Source organism: Chamaea fasciata, unplaced genomic scaffold (genome assembly GCF_029207755.1).
Source record: "Chamaea fasciata isolate MVZ Bird 193981 ecotype frontalis unplaced genomic scaffold, bChaFas1.0.hap1 SCAF_30, whole genome shotgun sequence".
Lineage (NCBI taxonomy): Eukaryota > Metazoa > Chordata > Aves > Passeriformes > Sylviidae > Chamaea > Chamaea fasciata.
Window position 1 is genome coordinate 687228 of NW_027094115.1, and position 24834 is coordinate 712061.

The window sequence follows — 24834 nt, forward strand, 5'->3', positions numbered from 1 at the left end:
TTGCCGGTGCCGTGTCGCCCCCTGGCGGCGGCGGTGCGTGGCGCGGCGGGCGCGGGTCCGGCATGAGCGAGGTGCGGCTGCGGCCCGGGCGCGGCCCCGGCGGGGCGCGGGACCCCCAGGACAAGGTGCGGAGCGGCCCCGGGGGGCGTGAGGGGGCTGCGGGCACGGGGGAAACCGGGGAGCGCCGGGGGGCACGGGGCCCGTGCGCCGCGGCGTCCCGGCGGCCCGCGGTGAGGCCGCTCTGCGGCCCCCGGGCTGCCCCGCGCTGCCCCGCGCTCGGGGAATTTGCCCCGCGCCTGGTTTATTCGCTCCTGGAGGAGCGCATCCCGCCCCCGGCGCTGTTTCGAGGAGCGGCCCCGGAGCGCGGAGATCTGGGCGTGAACTGCGTTTGTGGGATGGCTCAGGTGGGGTCACGAACCTTCCCTCGGGGGAGAGTTCGGTGACTCCCAGGCCGTCCCCAGGGACTGACGCGGCGGGGGAGGTTACACACCTGCCTTTAGGGAAGGGTCTGGCACCTCCTAAATCATCCCTAGGGCTGAGGTGCGGGGATACACACCTGCCTTTAGGGAAGGGTTTGGTGCCTCTAAGCCATCCGTAGGGAAGGATGTGGGGGTTCAAACCCCTCAGGTTACCTTAGGGAAGACTTTGGTGCCTCCTAAGTCACGCCCAGGGAATGCCCTCCCTGCGAGGGCTCCGTGGGAGTTCAATGAGGGTTGACTTTGCCTTTCTCCAAAGGAAAAAGTTTCCTTTTCACGGCAGAAGAGCCACGGGAAGCAAACCCGGCTCTGTTTTCCTGTAACGTCTCTTCTGTTCCAGCCCTGAGCCTGGCTGGATGCTCACAGTTGCTCCGTGAGTCATTTGTCACCCTTGTCATCTCTGCTTCTGCACCTTCTCAAAGAGGAAAGGACCAAGAGGAATAAACAGTAGGGGAAAACTTTGTAAACAGCGTTTGCAGGGTCACAGGGAGCAGGAGCTGGAGGGAAGAGTGGTTCTTGCTGGGCTGGTGTTTAATGCACTTACCTTGGGACTGGGCCATCAGCCCTGAGCAATCTCATATTGATGTTTTCTCCATTAGTGCACGAAGGGAGCAGTTCAGAGCAACACAAAATCATCAGACAGGTCTCTTTTGCAATTTAAATGCCATTTAAATGCAATTCTAATGTGATTTTAATGACAGTTAAACACCTGCTAGAGGCTGTGCGGGCAGGTTTGAGGAAACTTCATGGTGCTGATGTGATCACAGAGGGATCTGGGACAGAAGGAGCCAGCAGTGGTGGGAATGGGTCGCCCTGGTGTGGGTCTGGAGGCTGTGCCTCTCTCCCTGGAGCTCTCTGACACTGAGGGAAGGAGCTCTAAGATGGCTCCGGTTTTGTGGTGGTTGTGCACAGGGTGAGACCTCGAGCTGTGCTCATCTCAGCTGGAATTTACTCTGCAGCAGAAAACTTTCAGGGAGTTTTATATTCCAGAGCTGTGGTGGATGTTGAAAGACTGGCAGGGCTGGTGCTGCTTAACTGGTGCACAACAAACTCGCTGGGCCAAGCTGGGATTCGCTTTAGCTCCTCGTGCTGTGTCCCTAAAGAAGGTCAGAGGGCAATCCTGTTATCTCCGTGCCAGTGTTTTCACGTACAGTGAGCCTTCTGAAGGACTCTGATATTTCCTTCGAGCCAGTGACCTGAAGTGTCTTTACTAGAGAGAGGGAATGTTGTGCTGCTCCTCGTAAAACAGCTCAGGATAAATTGAAGGAGGAAAAAAAAAAAAAAAAAAGAAAAGAGGGAAACGTTCCCAAGCAGTGAGGAACAGCTCCTCCGAGGTGCTGAATGTGATATTTCATAACAGAAAGCAGTGATGGGAGCAGAGGATATTCCCAAAATTGCCAAATGCAGCTGCAGGGAAGTTACCTGGTAACTAATCCTTAGTGAAACCCTCAGTGTCGTGCTTTCCACACTCGGTGGCAGGCTTTGATTTCCTGCCCTGAGATCCAGCAGTTGTGTTTTTAGTGCTGGAAAAGCTCGGGAGCAGCACTCGTGTGTGGTGTTCCTGGTGGTCTGGGGCTGCCCAGGCTCTGGGTAGGTGCTGCTCAGGGAGGGGACATTCCCATTCCTGCTTTGTCACACTGGGAGCCTTGCCAAGGGGAATAATTCAGCATCTTTTATGTGGCAGGAACCCTGGAGGCTTCTGGAAAGAGCTCTGTGTTGGCAGAAATGGATTACAATGGGATGTAAACATCGAGATCACGGTGTTTTGTGCTTGTTGCCGCTTTTCTATTTTGGCAGAGGAGAGGGAGAAGCTGGTTTCACTTTCTGCTGCTCTGGCCCTTGCTTGGTGTCCCAGCTCTGATGTGTCCCCACCCCCCCGCTGCCTCGGGAGACGCTCGTGCCAGAACGGTTTAAAATAGTTTTTTTGTTAAAACTGCTGTGCAGCACAAAGTCTCCGTCTTGAAGGGAATGAGGCAACATCTGTTTGTTCTGCTCAGTGAGCTCCCTCTGATCTCTGCGGTGAAAAACCAGGGAACCTTTGCCTGGTGTTATTGGACCCACTAGCTGAGCCCAAGGGATGCTGTTACCTGTTGGTGTCTGTTGCTGTTTGAGAGTGGAAAATCATGGAATGGTTTGGGTTGGGAAAGACCTTTAATCCAGTACTGCCCCTTACCATGGGCAGGGACACTTCCCACCATCCCAGCCCTGTCCAGCCTGGCCTTGGACACCTCCAGGGATGGGGCACCACAGCTTTTGTGCCAGGGCCTCGCCATGAAGCCAGTTCCAGTTTCTTGGTACCTTACAGGTCTCACCCTCTCCCAGAGACACCTTGGTCTTCATAGAGTTGTTCTTTTGCTTTGCAGCCTTGTTCATAATCCAAACCCAGATGTCAGTGCCTTCCCTCTTGTGTTGTGTACATCCCATGAAATCACATTTTCTCTGCAGCTCCCAAAGAAAACAGAAAGGGCACAAAAGAAAATACTTTCCCTGTGCCTGCTGGGCTCCTGAAGGCTTCTGCTGGTTTGGGGGGATTTTAGGATAATTTCTCAGTAGCTGTTTGTGCTTTGTGTGACCCCACAGTGAGGACCAAGGGTTTTTTCCATTTCCATCTTCTTGCTGGGACACTGCACGAGCAGCTGTGTGAGACTGGAGGGGGTTCCCAGACGTGCCATGGCCTCCTCCAGGGGAGGGGAGTCAGGCTCGTGTGGGCAGCAGGTCCCAGCTGGACAATCCTGTCCCCGTGCAGGAGCACAGGGAGGCTGTGCTTGGCTTTGTGTCCTTCCTGTGGAGTTTTCCATTTCTGGTGGAAAAGGGGTGACAGTGCCTGCAGGAGGCTGCTTTGCTGGTGCCAGGGTGGGATGGCTCTGTGTCACCAAGGGTTCGAGGAGGAAAGTTCTGGTTCCTTCCAGCTTGGCTTTGCAGTGGCCTGACAACGTGACCTTTATCTGGCTGCATCTGGTTTGTGGGGTACAAGAGGGGAAGACTGGCATCCAAGCCTCGTGACAACTTGTGCTTTCAGGCATTTATTTCTTGTGCTTCCAGGCATTTTGCAAGAATTCCCTGGTGGTCTGATGTGCTCAGAAAAGGCTGAGTCGAGTGAGGGCTGTGCTGTCTCTGCTCAGGAGGGTGGAGCGTGGCTGGAGACACTGGCCTGGGGTGAGCTGGAATGGGGGCAGCAGCTCCAGTTTTGGCTTTTAGCTCGGGAGAGGTGCTGGACCAAGAAAAGACAGAAATAACAGACAGAAATAACAGTGCAGGCACTCTGGAAGTTCAGGTAATTTCAAATCCTGTTACTTCCCAGATTCCAGGAGAGCTCCTGCTAGTTGGGAGTTGGTGATAACATGAGGAGGCTCTTGTAGGACCAAACCCAATAAACCAGTGCAGTGATGCCTCTCTTCATCTCATCCATGATAAAGGGAGGCTGAAGTCCAAGTCTGCTTCCAGACCCACTCCAAAAGATTATTTTCTTAATAGCTCTTAATATTATTTTAGGCTGGAATCCAAACACCAGTTTCCTGAAGCAGGACCCTCATTTATTGCTGCTAGAGGTTCCCAGTCGCAGCTCTGCTGGCAGAGGACACTCCAGCCTTCCCTGCAGGTTGATGCTCAGCTCTGTGTGTGCCTGACAGCTCCTGTGCGTCGTTAATTGTGGCTGGGTGTGTTCCTAGTGGAAAAGTGACTCTCAAATTTAACGCCCTTGCCAGCTTTTCCTTTGGAAGGTGTTTGGCTTCGCAGCTGCCCTTTCACCCGTGTCCTTGCTTGTTTGTGGGGATGCCAGGGAAGTGTGATCCCAGGAAGATTTTGTCATTTTGAAGGCTGCACAGCTCACTTTCCTTCCTGGTGTGCAGCACTTGTGTGTTACTCCCAATGCTCACGTCAAAGCCCCAAGTCGCTTTTCCTGTTACTCAGCCCTTGGCATAGTTCAGAGCTGGCTTTCCTTTCCTATCCTTATTTAATGAGTGGGAGATTTGTTTCTGTCTGGTCTGGAGGGCTGTGTGTCCTTTTTTGTGACCATCACCTCCAGGTTGTGCTGTTCTCTGTGTTCCTGCTGGGTCTTGGTGGATCTGGGAGCTTCTTCCTGAGCTCCCTCTTGGTGCCCCAGCGGTCTGTCCTCGCTCCTGGTTGTTTATTGTTATTATTTATAGTAAGATCGGCGTGGCAGAAGTGGTGGGGGATGTTCCTGCTGTCCCCTGTTGCAGGCTGAGGCACTCAGACTGTTCTGTACATGGAACAGTTCTCTGCTCCTGCTTCCAGAAGTGCTGTCAGTGGTGTCTGGGGATGACTCCTGTGCATGGAAAGTGCTGAGAAGAGGGAATTTGGGATATTTCCAAGCAGGAAAAATCCCCAGGACCCCTGGAGGTAAAACCCATAAAATCACTGAATCCCAGGCTGGTTTGTGCTGGGAGGGACCTTAAAGCCTGCCGTGGGCATTAGACCAGGGTGCTCCAAACCCAATCCAGCCTGACCTTGCTGATACCTCAGACTTCAGCAAAGCACAGATTTGGGTTCGTCAGGTTCACATCCAAACACACTGGTCCAAGTCCACTCCTTGGTTAGTCCAAATAAACTGGACTGGCGGAGAAATGTGACCAAGACAGTGCAAGGCACCACCTTGGAGTCAGCAAATTAAATGGCTTTAGTAAGTTGTTTGGTTTTTTGGGTTTTTTTTTTCCCTCATTATGTTTTGGAAAAACCTGTACAAACTCCTGAAGAGCCGAGGGTCCGAAAACACCGGCCTTGGCGTGATGCAGGCTCTCATTTCAGAGGACAGAAACAGTCTTTTCCTGCAGGAACCTCCCAGTGTGAACAGTTGCTGCAGAGCTGTTTGTTCTCCCCAGCTCTCCCAAACAACGGCAGATTGAAACGTCTGTGCAGGCTCCAGCAGACGCAGCTCCAGCCTCACTCAGGCACCCAGAGGCTCTTGGAGCTCTGCTCGTCTTGTTCCTGTGTCTCTGCAGGGAAGTGCCAGCTCAGAAATGCCATGGCAGCGCCAGGATGCCGCTCAGACCCGGGAGAACCTCTCCCCAAAACATCTCCATCACGTGCTCAGAGGGGAGGCTGGTTCCTTTCCGAGCAGTAGGAAATTCTGGGGGAATGCCAGAACCACCCACCAATTTTTGCGCTCCTTTTGTACACGTTAGCTGGTGCCTGGTGCCTTTTCCTCCGTGATTTCCTGGAAGCAGCAGCCCCTGGAGCGGGTGCTGGGGGTCCCAGCAGAGGGGGAGCTCCTGCCGAGTCCCGGGGATGTGTGACTTCCATGAATCCTGTGTGACTTCCATGAATCCTGTGTGACTTCCATGAATCCTGCTTGTGCAGGCTGAGCCTGGCTCCCGGCACATCCCGTAGCTGAGCCAAACCAAGCCGGTGCTCTGGGACCAGCGGATGAATTTCCTCTGCTGTTTCAGCCACTGTGCAAACATTCCTGCTTTTTGTGATGTTATCTGCTAAAGGTCTCCATTTTTAGGCATGTCCTGATTTCTCGGCGTGTTTTCAGCTGGAATACGGTTATTTTGGGATGGGGAAGGGAGTCCTATATCAATATAAATGAAACCTGAGCTTTTTTGCTTTTTTCAGGCAGCAAACCAAGCAGCTAGGTTCCAGCTTGATGGATGTCTTGGTGGGGGGACATGAGAAACTTGAATTTATTGCCCTGCCGGTAATGTCACAGCACAAGACCAGGGTCAAAAACACTTGCAAAAAAGACTCCGGTGCTTTTTTGGGACCTTCCGACAAACCAAGCCTGCAAGTTTGATTTTTCCTTCTGGTGATAATGATCTCCAGACTTCTCTTGTTCCACCCTCCCAAGCTGAAAACTCCTAGGAGAGAATATGCTGTAATTTGGGAGTTACGGGATGAATTTTGGCCGCGATGTGACCCTGATGGGTCTGGGGGGCACAGCAGCTCTGGAAGGTGCTGTGGAAGGGAGAGGAATGGATCAGAGATGAGAACAGAGGTACAGTTGGTCCCTTTTGTTCCAGCTGTCAGCTCTGCTGCCTGAAAAAACAACTCTATTTCCCTTTTCAGCTTTTTTTTTACAATAACATTTTCTGTCACGGTTTTTTGTTAAAATCTGGCAGGAAGTCTGAATAAAATAGTATCTGGAAAAGACCTAAATAATGGCATTTCTTGAACTAATTCGATCTGCCAGCATTGAATACTTAACTGTATATCTGTATAGGGCAGAAGATTTTTGGCAGGGAGAGAGCAGGCTCGTTTCTATGGCAACTGAGATCATGTCGTGGATATTTGTGTAAAGAACCCGGCGCTCACGGCTTCCTCTGTGACAAAACCCTTTCAGTGTGAGCACGAATTTCTTACCACCCTCTTGAAGGAGTCGAGTTGTTTAAAGAAAGCTGAGATGAACTCGATTCTCTGTGTATCTTCAGGGTGATAAAATATCCGCTGACAAACGTTGCTCAGAGCTGTTGATTTCATGAACAGAAAAAGTGAGCAGGTATCTGGATTTTCCCAGCTCTGGTTCAGCAGTCAGGAGAGACAGGCCTCGCAGAGTTTTGGGGTTTTTCTCCTCGTCATGACTTGTGTAGAAATCAAGGAATTAGGAGAAATTCCGATCTTGGTTTTCTTCCTGCATTCCTTCCCCCCGTTATTCTGTAGGAAGCTTTCAGTACTGAGATGATAAATGGAAGAAGGAGCCCTGGGCTCACCTAGAGGGTTGGACAAAAAAGCCCCTCCATGGAATAAGCCAATATTGGTTAAAAACCCGGCAGTGCCCTGGGATGGTGATCCTGGAGGGGATGTGTGGGAGGTGTCCCCAAGGCAATGCCACAGCTGCCTTCAGTGGCCCACCCCAGGGTGCATCAGCTCAGGCTTAAACACCTTATTTAGCACCCACTCAGCTGCCTAAACTGATGATTTGTAGGCTGATGGGGGCAATTTGCATAAAAGGTATAAAAATAGCGTCAATTACCAAGTCCTCTCTGTAGCCTATATCTGGCACCATGTCCTATGAAATCTCAGCGGATTCACGGGGATCTGAGGAGGGAGAAGAGCTCATTGTTTTAAAAGCGACTCTGTTAAATCGTCAGTTATCCCTCGCTTTGCCCGGTGATTTCTTCCATCGGGCTCGAATCGAACAGGAGAGACACGGCCGGAATTCCTGCGGTTCGCGTTGAGCCCTACCCACGTCCCTTTCTGGTGACCAAGCTCTTGGTGGGTTTCTTTGTGCCCTCGGTGAATAACCTGGCAGAGTTTGTCGGGGCCGTGGGTGTCGTGGCGCTCCGCGCCTGCTCTCGGCAGCGCGCAGGTGAAGCGGGGAACGGCTGGCCTGAGCCAGTGGGGCTCCGCTCCTGCTCTCGGAGCCCAGAGCTCGGCGCAGATGAGGTTTGGGTTGGCCCAGCCCTGCAGATGAGGTTTGGGTTGGCCCAGCCCTGCAGATGAGGTTTGGGTTGGCCCAGCCGTGCAGATGAGGTTTGGGTTGGCCCAGCCCTGCAGATGAGGTTTGGGTTGGCCCAGCCCTGCAGGCGCTGCCCGCGGAGCTGGTTTGACATCGATTTACCTGCAACGTCTGTGCGGGGCAGCTGGGGTAGGGGATCTTCGCTGGGGTACGGCAGGGATCAGGCTTTGGACAGGGATCAGGCTGAGCAGAGATCAGGCTGTGACAGGGATCAGGCTGTGACAGGGATCAGGCTGTGACAGGGATCAGGCTGTGACAGGGATCAGGCTGTGAAAGGGATCAGGCTGTGAAAGGGATCAGGCTTTGGACAGGGATCAGGCTGTGACAGGGATCAGGTTTTGGACAGGGATCAGGCTGTGACAGGGATCAGGCTGTGACAGGGATCAGGCTGTGACAGGGATCAGGCTGTGACAGGGATCAGGCTGTGGCAGGGATCAGGCTGAGCAGGGATCAGGCTGTGGCAGGGATCAGGCTGTGGCAGGGATCAGGCTGTGACAGGGATCAGGCTGTGACAGGGATCAGACTGTGACAGGGATCAGGTTTTGGACAGGGATCAGGCTGTGACAGGGATCAGGCTGTGACAGGGATCAGACTGTGACAGGGATCAGGTTTTGGACAGGGATCAGGCTGTGACAGGGATCAGGCTGTGACAGGGATCAGGCTGAGCAGGGATCAGGCTGTGACAGGGATCAGGCTGTGACAGGGATCAGGCTGGGCAGGGATCAGGCTGGGCAGGGATCAGGCTTTGGACAGGGATCAGGCTGGGCAGGGATCAGGCTGTGGCTGGGATCAGGCTGGGCAGGGATCAGGCTTTGGACAGGGATCAGGCTGGGCAGGGATCAGGCTGTGGCTGGGATCAGGCTGGGCAGGGATCAGGCTTTGGACAGGGATCAGGCTGGGCAGGGATCAGGCTGTGACAGGGATCAGGCTGTGACAGGGATCAGGTTGTGACAGGGATCAGGCTGGGCAGGGATCAGGCTGTGGCAGGGATCAGGCTTTGGACAGGGATCAGGCTGAGCAGGGATCAGGCTGGGCAGGGATCAGGCTGAGCAGGGATCAGGCTATGACAGGGATCAGGCTGGGCAGGGATCAGGCTGTGACAGGGATCAGGCTGTGACAGGGATCAGGCTGGGCAGGGATCAGGCTGTGGCAGGGATCAGGCTGTGACAGGGATCAGGCTGTGACAGGGATCAGGCTGGGCAGGGATCAGGCTGTGGCAGGGATCAGGCTGTGGCAGGGATCAGGCTGTGACAGGGATCAGGCTTTGGACAGGGATCAGGCTGTGGCAGGGATCAGGCTGTGGCAGGGATCAGGTTGTGACAGGGATCAGGTTGTGACAGGGATCAGGCTGTGGCAGGGATCAGGCTGAGCAGGGATCAGGCTGTGACAGGGATCAGGCTGTGGCAGGGATCAGGCTGAGCAGGGATCAGGCTGTGACAGGGATCAGGCTGAGCAGAGATCAGGCTGTGACAGGGATCAGGTTGTGACAGGGATCAGGCTGTGGCAGGGATCAGGCTGAGCAGGGATCAGGCTGTGACAGGGATCAGGCTGTGGCAGGGATCAGGCTTTGGACAGGGATCAGGCTGTGACAGGGATCAGGCTGAGCAGGGATCAGGCTGTGGCAGGGATCAGGCTTTGGACAGGGATCAGGCTGAGCAGGGATCAGGCTGTGACAGGGATCAGGCTGTGGCAGGGATCAGGCTTTGGACAGGGATCAGGCTGTGGCAGGGATCAGGCTGAGCAGGGATCAGGCTGTGACAGGGATCAGGCTGTGGCAGGGATCAGGCTTTGGACAGGGATCAGGCTGTGACAGGGATCAGGTTGTGGCAGGGATCAGGCTGTGACAGGGATCAGGCTTTGGACAGGGATCAGGCTGAGCAGGGATCAGGCTGAGCAGGGATCAGGCTGTGGCAGGGATCAGGCTGTGACAGGGATCAGGCTGAGCAGGGATCAGGCTGGGCAGGGATCAGGTTGTGACAGGGATCAGGCTTTGGACAGGGATCAGGCTGTGGCAGGGATCAGGCTGTGGCAGGGATCAGGCTGTGACAGGGATCAGGCTGTGACAGGGATCAGGTTGTGACAGGGATCAGGCTTTGGACAGGGATCAGGCTGTGGCAGGGATCAGGCTGAGGCAGGGATCAGTCTTTGGAATGGATCAGGTCATCAGATTGGTTGCACCATCAGAGTCCTCAGTCCTTGAGCTTTTCTTTCATCACTTCAGCTTTTCTTTCCACCCAAGGGTGGAAGTGAGGAAGGCACAAGTGCGCTTTCCCTTTTTTTGGTCTCTGAGCACTTTGGGAAGCTTCTGATCGTCCTGGCCCCAGGCAGGAATTTTCTGCTCTGCGTTTGGGGGAGTGAAACACAGGGATGCTGCTTGGATCCTTCCAGGCTGGTGCGCTGTGTGGGGTGAGTCCACTGGGATGGACTGCATGAGAAACGTGCTTGAGGATTTGAGTTTAGCCTCTACAGAGGAGCAGCTGATTTTGGTCTGGCTGGAACTATTTCGATTGCTCCCAGGGGAATTCTGCAGGGAATCCTTTTATTGGAGAATGCGTTGCAATGGGAGCAGAGGCTGTAGCTAAATACAGAGCCCAGATTGCCCAAAGCCTGACCTGTGCTGTGCTACAAGATGCCAAATCTGTTGTCTCCAGGGAGTTTTATCATTTCCAGTCTCTTTGCCTGCTGCCCTTTGCAGCTGCCGTATGGATCTGTGTTCCCAGCACTACATCTCTCCAAAATCTGAGGTCCAAATGGATTTTATGGGTCAGTTGAAGAACACCTGAGAAGAAGCCAGGCTGCATTTCACTGCCAGCTCCCCAAACCCGCGTGAGGGCTGGCAGAGGTGGTGGGTTGAAAGCAAACCCAAACTCCTCCTTCCCAGTGGATGAATAGAAAGGAGGAGTGTGGAGGGAGATGATGAGGAGGTTTCACTGGGTGCTGCTGGTGCATGGCTGGAGCTCTGCTCATCCCTGGGAATAATCTCTGACATCACAGAGGTATTTTTAGCTGCCTCCACCTGACAGTGCCTCACTGTCCTTGGCTGATTTCAGATCCTGGCCTGCAGCCATTGACACGTTCCAGCCGGGGGAGTAATTACCTTTTCCTGCTTTAAATAAGGGAGCAGCTCCTGCCTTGCTGCTCTGCTGAACTGCAGATTCCCCCAGCCAGGAGCTGCACCCAGCGGATCTGGTTGTTTTGGAGCTGCCTGGAAGCCCCAGGGGATGTAGTCTCATTGTTTGCAGAGCTCCCAGCATCTGTCAGCTCAACTCCCCCTGAGCTTTTCCTGCAGGCAAAGTCACTTTTCTGGGAGTTTTCAGAGAGCCTGTGGGCTGAGGCCAAGGGCATGGACTCTGCCTTGCCTGGATGCTCCGCAGGGAGTGGCCTTTTCCTTGCTTCCAGGAACGGGATGAACCTGCTGAAGTGAGAGGCAAAATGTGGAGCTGTGGGTTTGTCCTGTGTTCAGGGGCTGGGCCAGAGCGAAAAATGCCACTAGGAAGAGCCAGGACTCCCCTGTAATCCCCCTCCCAGCCCTGGGCTGGGGCAGAGCCTTCAGTAACCTGCCTCTCTGGGGTTTGTTTACCCCTGAACACAGGACTTTGCTCGGGGTTGAGTGCTGGAGCAGTCCAAGGGGCAGGGAGAACACAGAGCACACGTGTCCCTTTGCAGCACCTCGAGTTTCTCCTGTGGCCAGAGGGGATGGCTGGGCCAGGGTGATAAGCCAGGCTCTTCCTCCTCAGCTGCCTGAGGATGGGCTTGGAGTTATTTTTAGTGTCCTCAAGTAGTCAGCGCCTCCGAAGTCTGTCTGGGAGCCTTGAGCCTGTTTACTTGGAGGCTTTTCTTCCTGGCTTATTTGGGCAGTGTTACATTCCTTGAGACCTGCCTGGGGATTGGGACCTTGTAAAAATTCCTGCTAACAAGCCCTGGTGCACTTGCTGCTCTTGGAGATGCGCATGAATCAACCTTGAGGCATCTGTAATTCTGCAGGGGGAAATAGACCCTCTTCTGTGCCTGCTGCTGAGGCTGAGGGAGCCTCAATCCCCTCCTGGATGCCACCTAAAACACCTGGGGATGTTTCTCATGTGTTTACCCCTGTGTAACAACCAGAATATTTTCTTCTCCTCCCTCTCTGCTGCAGAAGCCGAGTGGTGGTAAGTGTTGGAGCCAGCCGGCTGGCCCAAGTTCCTCCAGAGTGGCTGCTAAAGCTCCTTGGCTCTCTTTGTCCTGCAGGAGTCAGAGTCTGAGAACAAGCTGGATGGAGAGACAGCATCAGACAGCGAGAGCAAATCCGAGTTTGGGGGTTCATCCCCAGTGCCAACCTCAGATGACACCCCAGAGGTGCTGAACAGGGCACTCTCCAACCTGTCCTCGAGGTAACACCCCCTGAACGGGGCTCTGTCCACCTGTCCCCGAGGTGACACCCCCTGAACCGGGCTCTGTCCAGCTGTCCCCGAGGTGACACCCCCTGAACGGGGCTCTGTCCACCTGTCCCCGAGGTGACACCCCCTGAACGGGGCTCTGTCCACCTGTCCCCGAGGTGACACCCCCTGAACGGGGCTCTGTCCACCTGTCCCCGAGGTGACACCCCCTGAACGGGGCTCTGTCCACCTGTCCCCGAGGTGACACCCCCTGAACGGGGCTCTGTCCACCTGTCCCCGAGGTGACACCCCCTGAACGGGGCTCTGTCCACCTGTCCCCGAGGTGACACCCCCTGAATGGGGCTCTGTCCGGTGCTGACGGGCTCTTGCTGCCTGCTGGGTCCTGGCAGGTCCAGTCCAGGGTGGAGCAGACCCACAGAGCTCCTGGATGACTTTGGCAGCCAAGGTTTGAGCTGTGGGGGTTTTCAGTCCCTGCTGTAACTGAATTCTGCTGGAATGCTTGAGGAGTTGCACTGATAAGGACAGGATTTGGGAACAGGCCAGGGATATTCTCCACAAACTGCCTGGGAGGGAATTGACTTGTTTCTATCGCAGGAGAAGGTGTCTTTCCGGAGTGTGCTGTGGGGGTGGGAGAGGCTCCCCGCAGGAAAGCAGTGAGGGTTCAGCGTGCCGGGGGCTAGCTCTCCTCATGGAGAGCAGTGTAGAGAGGGGGAGTTGTCCCCATTTTATTTGAATTTATCCTGCAGCTTCCACGGTGTGGGAAAGCTGCAGCAGAACAGGAGCAGGGGCTGCCCTGTCCCACCTCAGTGCCCTGGGAGGTGCTCAGCTTTCTGCATTTAGTGAGGCCGAAGTGTAGCTGCTGCAGCCAGGCCTTTATCAGCACATCAAGGTCTCTCTGCACCACTGAGAGGAAACTTGGGGTTTCCAGGGCTCAGTTTCCTTCCTGTGACACAGAGAGAGCAGAAGTACCGTTTGGCTGCTTTGCTCTGTCTCATCTTTCTCTGATGTTTTCCTTCTCTGTGGCCCAGATGGAAGAATTGGTGGGTGAGAGGCATCCTCACGCTGGCAATGATCACCTTCTTCTTCATCATCATCTACTTGGGCCCCATGGTCTTGATGACAATAGTAAGTGCTCCAGAGAGGTGTCCTGAGCTTCCCTGCAGTGGGGGGAGGTTGCTGGGTTGGTGGGGAGCTCAGGGCCTCATGTTCTAGAGATCCTGGATTCCTCTCTCCATGGAGGAAACATGGGAGGAATCTGCTGGTCAATATTTGGCTGCAGTTGGAACACACCCAGGGGGTTGTTAGAAACCTCCTGCAGGGGAAAGGGGGGGAAAAACGACACCCTGAGCTTCCCATGTGGGACTGGGAGGGAGAGATGCCATCATGAGCTTCCCATGTGGGACTGGGAGGGAGAGATGCCATCATGAGCTTCCCATGTGGGATTGGGAGGGAGAGATGCCATCATGAGCTTCCCATGTGGGATTGGGAGGGAGAAATGCCATCATGAGCTTCCCATGTGGGATTGGGAGGGAGAAATGCCATCATGAGCTTCCCATGTGGGATTGGGAGGGAGAAATGCCATCATGAGCTTCCCATGTGGGATTGGGAGGGAGAAATGCCATCATGAGCTTCCCATGTGGGACTGAGAGGGAGAGATGCCATCATGAGCTTCCCATGTGGGACTGGGAGGGAGAGATGCCATCATGAGCTTCCCATGTGGGATTGGGAGGGAGAGATGCCATCATGAGCTTCCCATGTGGGATTGGGAGGGAGAAATGCCATCATGAGCTTCCCATGTGGGATTGGGAGGCTCCTGCAGGGCTGATGGCAACTGCGAAAGGACCTTGTGCTCTGCACGTGCTTGGTTTTGGTCTCCTCAAGGGAAGAGGTGTTTAACCAACAAGAATTAGAGTGCCTGGATGTCCTTTTTGTGCAGGTGATGTGTGTCCAGATCAAATGTTTCCACGAGATCATCACCATTGGCTATAACGTGTACCACTCCTACGACCTGCCCTGGTTCAGGACGCTCAGCTGGTGAGTGAGGGGCTGCTCCCCATCCCCTGTGTGCACCTGAGCCCTCACCTCGGCACTCAGGGGACACAGCCACAGGCCCTGGGCTGACAGTGACCTGTGCTGGCAGCACTTGTAAAGGAAAATCACAGAATCCCAGCATGGTTTGGTTGCAAAGGACCTTAAAGCCCATCCAGTGCCACCCCTGCCATGGGCAGGGACACCTCCCACTGTCCCAGGGTGCTCCAAGCCCCATCCAGCCTGGCCTGGGACACTGCCAGGGATCCCACAGCTGCTCTGGGAATTCCATTCCAGCTCTTCTCCACCCTCACAGGGAGGAATTCCTTTCCAATATCCCATCTAACCCTGGCCTCCTGCAGCTTAAGGCCATTCCCCTTGTCCTGTCACTACGTAAGGGCTGTGGAGAGGGCAGGACTGGGGCTTTTGGGGCACAGAAACCTCAAAAGTGGGCTCCAGAAAGGGGTGAGGTACGGAGCAGGTGAGGGGTTTTGGGAATCACAGGGTGTGGGAGTTTGGGAGGCACAGGGGGGAGGATTTTGGGAGGCACAGGGTGGAGGATTTTGGGAGGCACAGGGTGGAGGATTTTGGGAGGCACAGGGTGGAGGATTCTGGGAGGCAAAGACCAGTTGAGCAGGGCTGCCTAGAGGCAGAGTCTGCCCATCACAGCCAAAGCCCAGCTGTGACCCATCCCAGCGTGGGGCTCAGAGGTGCAGCCACTCCTTGCAGTGAAGGAGACATTTCCAAACTGGGGGAGGCAGTTCTGGCTGGCAGAAGCAAAACCTGTTGGCAGCGTCCCAGAGCAGCGTCAAGACCTCAGGGACCAGCCACTTCAGGAGCCTTTTAGGGCTCCTGCTGACGAGGTTCCCACCCTCCCCAGGTACTTCCTGCTGTGTGTGAACTATTTCTTCTACGGCGAGACGGTGACAGATTATTTCTTCACCCTGGTGCAGAGGGAGGAGCCCCTGAGGATCCTCAGCAAATACCATCGCTTCATTTCCTTTGCCCTCTACCTGACAGGTGGGCACCACCTTGAATAATGGCTGGGCTGGAGGGAAGAAATCTCCTGCCTGGAGTACTGTGTCCAGTGCAGGATCTGCAGCAAATCATCTCTGTTCCCCAGGCGTGCTGGAAGTTGGCAATTCTTTTTGTTGTAGTGGTGGCAAATATTTTCCATGAGGTTCTGGAGGAGAAATCTCCATGATTTTCATGGGGCAGCCAGATTGTTCATCTGCCCAAGTGCTGCTTGGTGTGACTTCCAAAGCAGTGTTTTTCCCACTGCACAGCACTCCTTTATTCCAGTAAATTCCCCAGCAGCTGTGCAATATCGTGGCCCAAAAGAATTTCTGGCTGCTGAAGGCACATTCCCACCACTGACTCTCCTGTCTCTCCTCAGGTTTCTGCATGTTTGTCTTGAGTCTGGTGAAGAAACACTATCGCCTCCAGTTCTACATGGTGAGGTTAAAATCCAGGGCTGGTGAGGTTAAAATCCAGGGCTGGTGAGGTTAAAATCCCGGGCTGGTGAGGTTAAAATCCCGGGCTGGTGAGGTTAAAATCCCGGGCTGGTGAGGTTAAAATCCCGGGCTGGTGAGGTTAAAATCCCGGGCTGGTGAGGTTAAAATCCCGGGCTGGTGAGGTTAAAATCCCGGGCTGGTGAGGTTAAAATCCCGGGCTGGTGAGGTTAAAATCCAGGGCTGGTGAGGTTAAAATCCCGGGCTGGTGAGGTTAAAATCCCGGGCTGGTGAGGTTAAAATCCCGGGCTGGTGAGGTTAAAATCCCGGGCTGGTGAGGTTAAAATCCCGGGCTGGTGAGGTTAAAATCCCGGGCTGGTGAGGTTAAAATCCCGGGCTGGTGAGGTTAAAATCCCGGGCTGGTGAGGTTAAAATCCCGGGCTGGTGAGGTTAAAATCCAGGGCTGGTGAGGTTAAAATCCCGGGCTGGTGAGGTTAAAATCCTGGGCTGGTGAGGTTAAAATCCAGGGCTGGTGAGGTTAAAGTCCGGGTCTTGGTGAGGTTAAAATTCATGTTTTGTTGATGTTAAATTCAGGGCCTGGAGAGGTTACATTCAGATCTTGGTAAGGTTAAATTTGGGGTTGGAAAGTGACTCAGTCAGAAATCCAGCTTATCTGTTCAGATCTTCCTTCAACAGTGAGATGTTTATTGGCAGCTGGGAGGTGCCAGGCCAGCGTTGGCCCCATGGTGCCAGAATAACTCAGTACAAGACAGCTTGTGTTGTTTCTCTGGCTGGTTGACAAACAATCACTAACAAATGAGCTTTATGGGGGTGAGGTGCCCTTGTGCTCGAGCTGTTCTGAGGAGCTCAGAGCACCTGAGCTGGGCAGTGTCTCTGGGCAGGACGGACAAGGTGCTCTCCTCTCTTGCAGTTTGGCTGGACCCACGTGACGTTGCTGATTGTTGTTACCCAGTCCCACCTCATCATCCACAACCTGTTTGAAGGAATGATCTGGTGAGTTTGCTCTGCACCCTGAGCTGCTTTTGTTCATGCAGCCTGAAAAAAACTTGTCTTTTCGTAGAATCCCCGACTGGTTTGGGATGGAAAGGGCTTTAGTGATCATCCAGTGCCATGGGCACAGACTCCTTCCACTATCCCACGTTACTCCAAGCCCTGTCCAATCTGGCCTGGGGCATTTCCAGGGATGGGGAGTCCAGAACCTCTCTGGGTAGCCTATACCAGGGCCTTACCACCATTATAGTAGCAATAAATTCCTAATATCTAGTTTTTTTAATCTCAAAACTTGGTTTTGAGTTAAAACTGTTCTCTCACAAAAGCAAATGGCCAAGGAGGAGATGCTTCCTGTGAGGGACCAGCCTGTTCAGAGCAGCAGAAGATCAAGTGAGTCCTCAGAGACTTGGGACTTGCTTTGTGCTACTTCACCGTATAAAGAGATGTTGTAAAGGAGAATTTTGTAAAGTTGCTCTGGGGTGCAGGGACCTTCCAGATGTCTTTGGGGCTGAGTAGGCGCTTTCTGCTGGTAGCCACAGCTGCCCAATGGCTGGGAAAGTGCTGCTCCTGTGGTAAAAGCAGCACTGAAAGGCAGGAGGGGGAGCCTGGCACCCTTAGAGCAGTGCTGTGCACAGGGGAGGCCCCTCTGGTGCTCCTGCCAAAACCAGCAGGGCCAGGAATTAATTCTCGCCACTTCAGGGTTGTGTGTTCCTCAGTGTGTCACGCTAGCCCAGGGTGCTCTGGGATCCTCCTGCTTACAGCTAGAATGCAGGAAATATTTACAGGAGGTCAGGAGGGGGGTGTCCAACACCCTGCTGGGTGTGGCTAAAGAAAACCTGCTGCAAACAGGCCGTTCTGGGGACACAACCTGCTTTTTAGTCACTGGAGCGACCCCCAGATTCCCCTTAGAGCTTCTTGTGGTTGTTCCTCGCACTGACCTGGAGGAGGAGGTGTTGGGGTGCTGGCACTGCAAAGTGCCCTGTGGCGGCAGCTGCTCCCCGAGCCTTGGAGTTGTGTGATGTTGGCACTTGCCAATGGTTTGACTCTTGTCCCCTGCAGGTTCATTGTCCCCATCTCCTGTGTGATCTGCAATGACATCATGGCCTACATGTTCGGGTTCTTCTTCGGCCGCACGCCGCTCATCAAGGTTTGGGACGTTTTGGGGGACAAAACGTGAACTTTGGCTCCTTTGGGTCTTGACCCTGTGCTCCTCCAGCTCTTGCTTTGTGGCCTCTTAGGGGTCTGAAGCAAGTCTCCAAATTAAACCCGGTGTGCATCCCAGTCTTGGAGGCTATGAAATGAAATCCTTGATCCATTGAGGTTGGAAAGATGATCAAGTCCAACCATGAATGAACCATTTCATACCAAGGTGTTGGGGTCAGCTTCTGACCAAACTCATCTTTGTGGGTTGGTGGCACCACTTTTGTGTTGCCTCAGCAGTTCACAAGTGAGGAAGGGCTGCAGAGGTGTATCAACAGTTGTCCCCTTTGCTCTCTCTCTGGCAGCTCTCCCCAAAGAAGACCTGGGAGGGTTTTATTGGAGGATTTTTTTCCACCGTTCTGTTTGGATTGCTGGTAAGTGGCCATCAAGGTACTTCCCCCACAGGAGTTTTCCCTTCACAGGGTCCCAGTGCTCGGTTTAAAAGATGCAGTCAGGCTTGAATCTCTGTCAGATATTTCACCATTTCTTGCAGCCCAGGGTTTGAAGTGGTCCCTGGCTGTGTGCAGGCACTGCTGATGGAGCCGAGTGCTGGAGGAAGTTTTTAATCCCTGTTAGACCCTGTGATGTGCTCATTACAATAATTAACCATTTGCCCTCTGCTGCTGTTGGATGGTGCTGTGCCTCATTTCAGGGGCTGTGTGGGGAATTCCACGCTCCTGGAGTGTTTTGTCCTGTTTTTATGACTCTCTGTGGCTGCTGTTGCTGTCCCTCCACCTCAGGGTGCAGCCTCTCTCTTCCTCTGCCTTTAGCCAATTAATGCTGCTCAGGGGACTAATCTCCTTAATGAAGCTGGGAGTGTGGTTCTCTCCTCCCTCATCTCCTAGCACGGCTTTTCCCCTTCAGAAATCCCTGAAGAAAACATGAATCCTGTTTTCTTTCTCTTTTTCCTGGAGCTGTCCTACGTGATGTCCGGGTATCGCTGCTTCACCTGCCCCGTGGAGTTCAACAACGACACCAACAGCTTCACCGTGGACTGCGAGCCCTCGGAGCTGTTCCAGCTGCAGGAGTACAACATCCCTGTGGTGCTGCAGTCTGTGGTGGGCTGGGTACGACCCTCTCTGTCCCCTGGCTCTCATTTAGTGCCGTAGGATCACTAAGCAAAGAGCAGGGCTTTGTTTTGACGTGAAAGAACAAAGGTGCGTCCAGTAAAAAGGGGAGGGTGCAGTGGTGCCTGTTGTTGATTGAGAGCCCAAAGGAATTCCCCCAACTGTGGTGGGACGTTAGCCCACCTGAAAGCCAACTGTGCTAAAGCCTGGGGGGCAGAGAAGGGAGGGGCAGGCACTGAAAACCCTCCTGTGCTGTTTCTCCTGCAGAAGACGGTGCGGATGTACCCTTTCCAAATCCACAGCATCGCCCTCTCCACCTTCGCCTCCCTCATCGGGCCCTTCGGGGGTTTCTTTGCCAGTGGTTTTAAGAGGGCCTTCAAAATCAAGGTGAGGATGGGGAGGGTCATGGAGATTTTGGGGAGGAAACACAGCGTGGGTGCTGCCACTCCAGGCAGTCCTGCAGCTCCGAGGGAAGGGAGGGGAAGGGAGGTTTGGTCAGTCAGATAAAATGCTGGAGCAGGATCTGGGTTTTTTGACCAAAAGGGAAGAGACTTTAAGATTTTAACCGTGATATTCTAAACCCTGCTGTGGTGCAGGTAGAGGAAGGAAGACCCAGGCAGGAAATTTTACAATCTGAGGTTTCCCTTGATGTCTTGCAGGCTGGTTTCACATATAAACAGCCTGTGCTCACTTAAGATGCCTTGAAGGGCAAGGCAGAGTGGCAGCAGATAAACATTTGCCTTCCCTGACCTTTGAGTAACAGAGCTGAGTTGAGCCTTGCTGCCCCTCAAGCACCAGCAGCTTCATAAAGGAGAAACTTCTGGAACCAGGGAGACACGAATCAAAATGTTTCCTTGGTCTGACTTTGCCTTCTGGGAAGAATTGGGGCAGGGGGTGAGCGTGGTGTGTGGGGACACCAAAGCGAGCACAGACCCTGGGAAGGGCTCAGTGCCGTCCCTCTGCTCTGACAGGACTTTGCCAACACCATCCCGGGGCACGGGGGGATCATGGATCGCTTCGACTGCCAGTACCTGATGGCCACCTTTGTCAACGTGTACATCGCCAGCTTCATCAGGTGCGTGAGCCCTGCTGGGCTGGGGCCTCTGTCACTCCCAGGGCATGCACGGGCTGGGACGAGAGGCGCTCGTGCTCTCTGACAGATTTAACAGCTGAAAATTCAAGGCAGAGGAAACTGGGGCTTGAGGAGGGGAAGGATCTTCAGCAGAGCTGGAAATGCAACCCTCGCTTCCCATGGGCTGTTTTATTCCAGTCCCACTGAAACTCCTCCGTGTCCCTTCTGGGAATTCTGGACAGGTTTCTAGAGTCAAACAAGCAGGGAAATCTAATTTTGCAGCACTGACAAGCGTTCTACAGCCAAGCACAGAGGAAAGAAGCCTGTGGGAGCATAAAGGATGTGCTGGGGGAGCTGGGGAACTGTCTGTGTGTGGCTGCTTTGAATTCTGAGGGGGAGCATCTGCTGATAAGATGCACAGTCCTCTTCAGATAGATTGGGTTTGGGGTGTTACTTTGTGTTTACAGTTCAGCCTTCTGTGCCTTTTGAGTCCATTTGCGCCTCCCAAATGGGGATAGGCTCCCAGGGTAGAGCTGGGGAAGGAATGGACAGCACAGCAATCAATCTCAGCCCGTTATTCTGATGGAATTTCCTGGAGCCCCATTGCTGACGATGCTTTTGTGTTCCAGAGGCCCCAACCCAAGCAAACTGATCCAGCAGTTCCTGACCCTGAGGCCAGACCAGCAGCTCCACATCTTCAACACGCTCAAAGCACACCTGGTGGACAGGGGAATTTTGGGGAGCCTGGAGGATGCATAGACAGGAGATGGTTGGAACAGGACTGAGAACAGACAGGCCTCCTCCAGGGAATTCCTGGCTTGCCTGATTTATGACAATAACAAGGCCTCATTTCACTGTAACTTTTCTTCCTTTCTTGGTAAATGTTTGCATTTGTGGTTTATTTTTTTTTTTTTAATATATTTATAGAGCTTTGGTTCAAATGAGCAAATCTTGGGTTTGTAGCTGAGAAGGAATTAAGGCTTGGAAGGACTGTTGGGTGGAGCAGGAGGGTGTGACTGTCCTGGTGGACTGCTCTGAACCCTCGGGGGGTGTGGGCAGAGATGAGCTTTCCCTGGGGGTGGGTTTGGCAGGGAATGCAGAGCTGGGAGCTGTGTTCTCCCCTGGCCCTCGTGCTCAGGGTGGCAGCTCTGGGGACCCTCCTCCTCTCCAGGGACAACTGGGAGTACACTGGGAATTGTCCCAGCAGTTCCTGCCTGTGGGAATCCCCTTGCACACGGATCTTGTACTAACCCAGCCCCATTTCCTGTGCCCAGCCCTGCACCTGCAGCTGCTCTCACCTTCTGCTTCTGCAGAGCCTCTCACATTCCCTCCCTTCTGGGCTGATACTTTGGCCAATCAGATTTTTGTAACTAATTAAACCAGAAGCAGACTGGGGATGAGGAGTCAAGGAAGTGGCAGTTGTGTATGGGAATGTGGGAGGTTCAGATTCTTCCAAAACTGATGGAAGTAAGTAAGTTTTAAAGAACGTTGAAGTTTGATTAAGCAATTCCTGCCAAGCGAGAACAACTTTTAAATAACTTGGTTTGTCTTTTCCCCATTAAATAACCTTTAAAAACCACACTTCTTCATTTATCCAAGGTTGGAAACCCCACGCTGGGATATTTGAAGTAACCTGGGGAACAGTTTCCAGCCAGTTTTGTTGCTGGGTAGGCTCCAGCTGCAGCTGGGGGTTTTGTTTTCTTTCAGGGATCATGTCTGTTTGTTACTTGAGTTGTAGAAGTCGTGCTGCTGAGTTTACCACAGTCTGTGTCACATTTCAGTCTGGGTTCATTTCTCTGCAGGCTTCTGTCCTGCTTCGCTCGCTGAATCTTGTCAGAAATAGTTTGTACTTTATAGCTGCAAGTTTTATCCATGTCCTTTCCTTTATTTTGTCGTACATTTTTTATTATTTAAAAACGAGAGCCCTAAAGATTTGAATTTTTTTTTTGTGGGTTTTTTGTTTGCTTGTTTTCGGGGTTTTTTTGGTTTTTTTGTGATCAGATAGTGACAATATCCCCATTTACACCTCATGCAATGTTCCCAAACACGAGGTGACTCTGATTTTCCTTCTTTCCAAAGTTTGTGCATGGGAGAGAGAAACTTTACCTTATTTGAACCTGGGGGACGAGTGACAGGGAGAGCTCACACAGAAGTACACTGGTGTTTTCAAGCAGTTGCTGCCACAAACATTTAGCCACAGAGCCCCCATGTGAGACCTGTCCCTGCTGCGAGCTGGCTTGGCGTCAACAGAAAACAACCCACCTGAAAATACCCCAAATTCAGAGCTTTTACTCCATGTTCTGATGATGCCACTGCTTTCATTCACCCTGAGTGTGTGTAAATACACAGCACAGGTCACAGCCTCTCTCCTACATTTCTGTAGGTGGGCTCTGCTCTGCCTGCCTGCGCAGGAGCTGAGGTTTGTGCTCCACGTGCAGGTGTTTGATGGAAAGCACAGGCTGCAGAGAAGGCTCTGTTCTTACAAAGTATTTTCAATTGGTGCTGGCAAAGTTGTGCACTGAGCCAGTTCAGGATTGGGTTTGGTGTTCACAGAGATTTTTCCTGGTTGTGGACACTGTTCCCTTCCAGCTTGAATTAGGCAGGGGTTTATTTTCTGTCGATGGAACACGTTTTGGTCCAAGCCCCTGATACAGAAACTGCAGAGGAGAATCGAGGTGCTTCCATCTGGCATTGCCCAGGGACAGGATTTGGGCTGTGTTTAATGAGGGTTCACCTGAGTTCAGCGAGGCAAAGTGAGGCCCCTGCCAGGAGCACCCATGGGAGCAGGGTGGGAGTGTCAGGGTTTGCTTTGCCCTGGGGGGCTGGACCAGCTGGTGCTGTTCTGGATTTTCCCTGCCCATTGCCAAAATCCCTTGTTGTGGCTGTCGAGTCACAGGCAGAAGTGACAGTGTTGATAAATATTACAAAGCTGTGCTCTGTTCCTAGTGAGAAATTTCTTTGGTGGGTCTTTAGTCTCCTGCTCGTCTGCCTTAAACCTTTTGTTCCTCTTCTGTTGTAATCAGCGGGGCAAAGCTTTGCTGCAGGCTCTGGTTTGGGGTAGGTCCGGGCCTTTCCCGGGGGTGTAAATGCTGGATGTGGGCACTGGAGGGCAAAGCAGTTCCACAGAGGAGCTGTGAGAGAAGCAGCAGCAGCAGCTCTGCCTCTGGGTGGCTTCCCTGACCAGACAATTCTCTGGTCAGCTTTATTCCTGCATCCTCCCTTCCAAACCTGGGCTGGTCCTCACGGGGAAAGCTGCCTGGGAGGGGTTTCCTGCATGGAAGCTCATTAAAGTGAGTGGGAACAGTGGATGCAGGGAGGAGGAAGGGAGGGAGGTGAGGGTTGTCGGGATTGTTTGCAAGTTGTGCTGCTGAACTCACAGGATCAGGAGTTAGATCCTGGGTTTGGATTGGAAAGGGCCTTAAAATCTTGTTCCACCTCCTTTGCCATGGGCAGGGAATCTCTCCTCCAAGTCTGAGCGCTGCCAGGGATGGGGAGTTTGTGACTCCCAGAGGAAAGATGAAAAGCTGCTGTTCCTGACTTGGGCTGTTTCTGAGGGTGGAACTGTTGCCCAGGGATGTGCAGCAGCACACGTGGCCCTGCAGGACCCTGGTGATGCTGCAGCTCTTGGGAATTTTGGTGGGGCTGGGGAGGCAGAGCGACCCCAGGGGTGGTGGGTGAGAGATGGGGGAAGTTCTGCAGCTGCCGGGTTCGAGCTCAGTGTGGCACAAAAAAATGGTTCACAGCAACCTCCAGCAGCAGGGAAGCTCCAAAGGGAAGAGCAAAGGAAGAAAGGGGAGGTGGTGGCAGCTGGGATTGGTGTGTGTGGGCTGGGAGAAAGGGATAGGAAGGATTTTCCTGGTGTGAAGGTCACAGGCTGGTGTGAGAGTCACCTCTGCACCAGTGTCACTGACCAGGCAGCCAGGGAGGTGAGAGTGTCCATGGGGATGGCGCTGGGAAGCTGCTGGGGTGTGCTGGGCAGGACACTGGGCACCCCCAGGGTTTGTTTTTTAGGGGCTGGTTGGGTTTGGACACGGGTTTTACCCACAGCTGTGCCTGTGGGCACCTCGGTGGGAATTTGCTTTTCTTGCCTGGTTGTGGCCCAGGTGAGGTTGCAGGTGGGAGGCAGGGCCAGCCCACGCTCAGGGAAGCACCAGACCTGGGTTCTGCAGCCATGCTGTGGGATCAGCCTGGGTCAAACAGAATTCCCAGGGTCAAACAGAATTCCCTGGGCTCAGCAATGCCCCGGAGTTGAGAGGCAGCTCTTGTGTGGCTCGTACAGCTGGGATCCTGCAGCATCCCCCAGAGCTTGGCTGTGGAATCCCAGTGTCACATTCCAGGGAATGTCCCCTGTGTCCCCTTTGTGCAGTGAGCCCCCCCAAGGCTGGCTGGGGGGGATCCTGTCCTCTCTCCCTTCCCCCTCCGTGTGGTGGGAGCAGGGCAGGGCCGTGTGTGCCCATCCAGCCCCTCCCGGGGACAGTTCAGTCCCAAAAAGCAGCGCATGGAAGCCCCGGGGTGGCAGCTCTGTGCTCCTGTAATCCCTGTGCAATTCCTGATCTCCAGCCCGTTCCCACCACCGGCTTCTTTCTCTGTGTATCGTTCTTTTGATTCCAGTTTTAGCTGCACACGTAGAGTTGCCTTTCTTTGACCGAATGTTCGAATGTGAAATATTGTATATTTTAAAGTATTTACCCTATTTATATACTGGATGTTACTGTTAAATAAATATAAATTCCATTATC

The 24834-nt window shown here is 53.5% G+C and overlaps 1 protein-coding gene across 2 annotated transcripts; it reads left to right on the forward strand.

The window, feature by feature from the left end:
- Positions 1–42: 42 nt before the first annotated feature.
- CDS2 (CDP-diacylglycerol synthase 2) lies at positions 43–24834 on the forward strand. 2 transcript variants are annotated; one of them, XM_066206171.1, is made up of 13 exons: positions 43–125; positions 12118–12260; positions 13295–13391; positions 14203–14300; positions 15175–15314; positions 15691–15749; positions 16677–16759; positions 17816–17903; positions 18262–18330; positions 18871–19023; positions 19291–19410; positions 19995–20098; positions 20725–24834. In XM_066206171.1, exons 1-13 carry the CDS (start codon positions 63–65, stop codon positions 20852–20854), a joined length of 1347 nt encoding a protein of 448 aa, XP_066062268.1. In that variant the 5' UTR covers positions 43–62; the 3' UTR covers positions 20855–24834. The 2 variants fall into 2 exon arrangements, with proteins under 2 accessions (XP_066062268.1, XP_066062269.1); XM_066206172.1 differs by lacking the exon at positions 43–125 and adding an exon at positions 11798–12038.